We start from the raw sequence: 3,727 nt of genomic DNA on the forward strand, positions 1-3,727 counted from the left end.
ACCGATATCAGATGGCGCACGCTATTTCTTGGTCGGTGTCTCTCATGGGACCGCTTCGGCCTAGAAAGGGCACGCATTCGGCGTTAAAATGCATACATAATCCCATCACGTCGGTGCTTCCGTGGCAATTTGCATGTCCCAGTCCCCAGTGGCGCGCTTGAGATGTAATGATATCATAATCAAATTATGTGGATTATCATTAGATTCGGTCGGTTGCGATCGCACCCACGAAGTGTATTGTTTGTGGTGTATGTGCAACCGCGCGAAAGGCATGAAATAGGTTTATGAATGCAAATTATTGGTATGGTCGAAATTTCGTCAAAAACTACTGACATCACCGTTTTCCCTAAGACGACGAATATCATTAGCGCTCACTCCGAGGATAACTAATTGGATCATCGGCCTCGGAACTTTGCTACCTCGTGTACTCCTGGGAAAACTATTTGTTCGGCTGGTAGCGGTGGTGGCTGGTGTGTAATTTTCAAACATTTTCTCGCTTGAGTTGGAATAAGCAGGAGCAGAATGTGATGGTGCATCCTGTTGAGCAAAGGCAAATTTCATGCTTCTTAGGCCGCGTCGGTTCTCATCCTTTCTACAAACAGCTTAACGAGGGTGAACCGTTTCTCTTCGATTTTTCCTTGAAAGTGCTTTCAGTCAAGGATACGCAGGATAATCCAATTTCGATCGAACAAAATCCACCGTACAACGTCCCAGAGATAAAATAATTCATGAAGAAGCAGATAAATAAATGAGTTTGGAAAGAGTTTGAGAAAAAAGTCCTCACGTAAGAAGTTTATCTTCAACGGCCGATTCAAACAACGGAGCTTCAGTCGATTGCCGATAGAGAGCGCTGTTTGTAATCGTTTTTTATTTCGTTCGTTGCATCGTTTCTATCGTTTATATCGTTCGTTGCATCGTTTCTATCGTTTATATCGTTCGTTGCATCGTTTCTATCGTTTTACCGAGGGTTTTATTGTTTCATCCGGTTCTTCTTCTTGTTCTTCTTCATCTTGCTCTTAATCTTGTTTTTCTTATTGTGGAAAAACAAAACTTTCCGCGTTTTTCGTGAATTTTCGTGAATTTTCTGAGTTTTCGTGCGATCCAGAGTATCTAAAGTGAAGTTTGTAACTCCCGCCGTCGTTCCCGTCGAAAAAAAAACTTGGAAAAACGGGTATAAAACAGAAAACCGGAGCACGAAGAAAAAACAGAGGTATAGTATTTTTTTTAACCCCCAGCTATAGTCTTTTGATGGCCCTTTCCCAAGGATGGAAAGTACGCCGCACGAAATGAACTCCTTCCTAAACGGCATCTGCATCATCTCCAGCATCCATTGCACTGAAAACACCGTGTCCGGCTCATTCTATCGGTTATCTAACGGCAAAACTTTGAAATGGATAACCGCTAAAATTATTTGAATCGGTTGAGGTGTATGTTTTGGTTTTTTACCGAAATATATTTATAATATATAATATCAAATTTTATAGGTAAATGTTCATCAGAGCACCTTAAAATGTCGCAAACGGTTGTCGGGAAAATCGCGTCGGTTTCGCTGGAGAATTTCGTGTAAGAAACCCCGTCGTTTTCCGCTTTATTCTGTAATTAATCGAGTTTTCTTCTCCACAGGACTTACGATTCGGTGGTGTTTTATCCGGGAGACCACCTGAACATAATCCTCGGTCCAAACGGGGCCGGAAAGTCGGCTATCGTGGCCGGCATCGTTTTGGGAATGGGCGGGAACTGCAAAGTACTTTCGCGATGTGAAAATGTGCGTCGAAACGCCTTTTTCTTGTCCTTGGCCTTGCTAAACTGGCTCTTCTCTTGCAGATCGATAGCTATATCAAAAACGGAAAGCCGTCCGCGACGATCCGCATATCTATTTACAGCAACGCTCGAAGAGGAGTACAGCGATTCTGCCGAATGTTCGACCACGATCGGAAGGACACGTTTCAGATTGATGGGACGACGGTATCGCACCGCGCTTACCTCGAAAAGATCCGATCGTACAACATCCAGATCGACAATCTCTGCCAATTCCTGCCTCAGGATCGCGTGCAGGATTTTACGAAGATGAATCCGCGGGAGCTGCTGCTCAACACGCAATCCTCCGTTTGCCAGTCTCAGATGAACGAGTGGTTCACTCTGCTAAAGGCGAAACGTGCCGAACAAACCACATCCTCCACTGCGCGCACAAATCATGCAGAGAAACTGCGCGAGCTCGAGGTACGTTCCGGCGTGCTGGAGCAAATGCTGGAACAGAACCGCGCGCGACAGGAATACGAGGAGCAGATTAAGGTTTGCACGGCATGCAAGCTGTGGCTGGAGTATGAAGATCTGTTCCGACTCTACACCACCACGAAGACCGATCAACAGCAGGCCAACGAGTAAGAATAAGAGAGGTTTATGTAAACCAAAATCCCGCCTAACACGTTCTGATTTCTTTTCCAGACTATTGCGAACGAAAGAGAAGGAGTACCGGAAGTGCCAGAAGGAAATGGCCGCCATCTTAGAGAGAAAGGAGAAATTACAACGCGGGATGGCGGATGAGACGGAACGCGCACAAAAATACACCGACGAAATTAATCGGCTTGAGGAAGCGGCGGAGCGGCTAGAGGATGACATCCGAAAACGCAAACGAGAGCTACAGAACGCGCTCGCTAAGGCAGACGAGCGGCGCACCGAGCTAGAGGAAGCGAAGGTCATTCTGAGCGCTTTCATACAGGATTGCGCTGACGCTGCGAATGCGCTTGGGTCGGAGGAACAGATTAATCGACAAATAGCCGCATTTAAAGAGTCCGAAGCGAAGGTACGAGACGACTACGACCTGCATATCGGCCGGCGTCAGGAATTGAATCAAAAGATCGACAACGAACTCAAACCGGAGATGATGAGCGTTCAGCGGAGCATAGAAGTGATTGAAAATGAGGCCAACAATCGCTTGCGTTTGCTGGAGTCTCGGTTCGAGGGAACATTCCGCGCAGTCATGTGGTTACGGGACAATACTGACCGTTTTCAGGGCAGAATTTATGAACCCATGATCCTGGAGCTAAACGTACCGGTACAGGCAAATGTAATCTTCCTCGAGAATACCATCGGTATCCGGGACCTGATTGCGTTTACGTGCGAGCAGACGGAGGACATGAATTTGTTTCTGCGGATCATACGCGAAGAGCTCAAGTTTCCTAACGTGAACGTTATCCACAGTGGACCGTCCGACGCTCTTCTGTGGAAACCCAAATATCCGATCACAAGCTTGAGGTGAGTAGAAGAAGGCCCCATCCGTGACCCATAGAATCGTGTCAATGCGGTTTCTTCTTTTCAGATCGTTCGGATTTCACACCTACCTTATCGATACGCTTGAAGGACCATTTCCGGTGCTCAATGGGTTGTGCAAGCTTTACAATCTACACAACATTCCCGTGGGTGGACCAGAGTCGGCCAAGCACGTGAACTCGCTGCCCGACGCGATTGCCCTCTTCTTCACTCCGACGAATCGCTTCCAGGTTACGAAATCGCGCTACACTAATGAAAAGTCCACCCGAAGCGATGTGCTGCAGGCGCGCAATCTGCTCAGCCGTTCCAAGGATGTAAAGCTGCTGGAAGAGAAGCGGGCGCATCTGAAGCGGCTGGTGAACCACTGCGATAAGATCCGTAATGCACGTGGAGAAATCGAAGGTCGCATCAAAGAGCTGCAGGAAAAGTGCCTCAGCTTTCAAACCCAACAGCGGGA

The 3,727-nt window shown here is 47.2% G+C and overlaps 1 protein-coding gene across 1 annotated transcript in view; it reads left to right on the forward strand.

The window, feature by feature from the left end:
- The first annotated feature begins 902 nt into the window (after positions 1-902).
- Positions 903-3,727, forward strand: part of LOC125953594 (structural maintenance of chromosomes protein 5) — a 4,189-nt gene continuing 1,364 nt past the window's right edge. Inside the window, exons 1-6 of the mRNA XM_049683254.1 lie at positions 903-1,210; positions 1,485-1,563; positions 1,624-1,765; positions 1,825-2,381; positions 2,446-3,255; positions 3,320-3,727. The exon at positions 3,320-3,727 is cut by the window's right edge and continues 757 nt beyond it. Coding sequence (XP_049539211.1) covers positions 1,511-1,563; positions 1,624-1,765; positions 1,825-2,381; positions 2,446-3,255; positions 3,320-3,727 — 1,970 coding nt within the window. The 5' untranslated portion in view covers positions 903-1,210; positions 1,485-1,510. The remainder of the gene's footprint in view (positions 1,211-1,484; positions 1,564-1,623; positions 1,766-1,824; positions 2,382-2,445; positions 3,256-3,319) is intronic.

Source organism: Anopheles darlingi, chromosome 3, assembly GCF_943734745.1.
Source record: "Anopheles darlingi chromosome 3, idAnoDarlMG_H_01, whole genome shotgun sequence".
Taxonomy (NCBI): domain Eukaryota; kingdom Metazoa; phylum Arthropoda; class Insecta; order Diptera; family Culicidae; genus Anopheles; species Anopheles darlingi.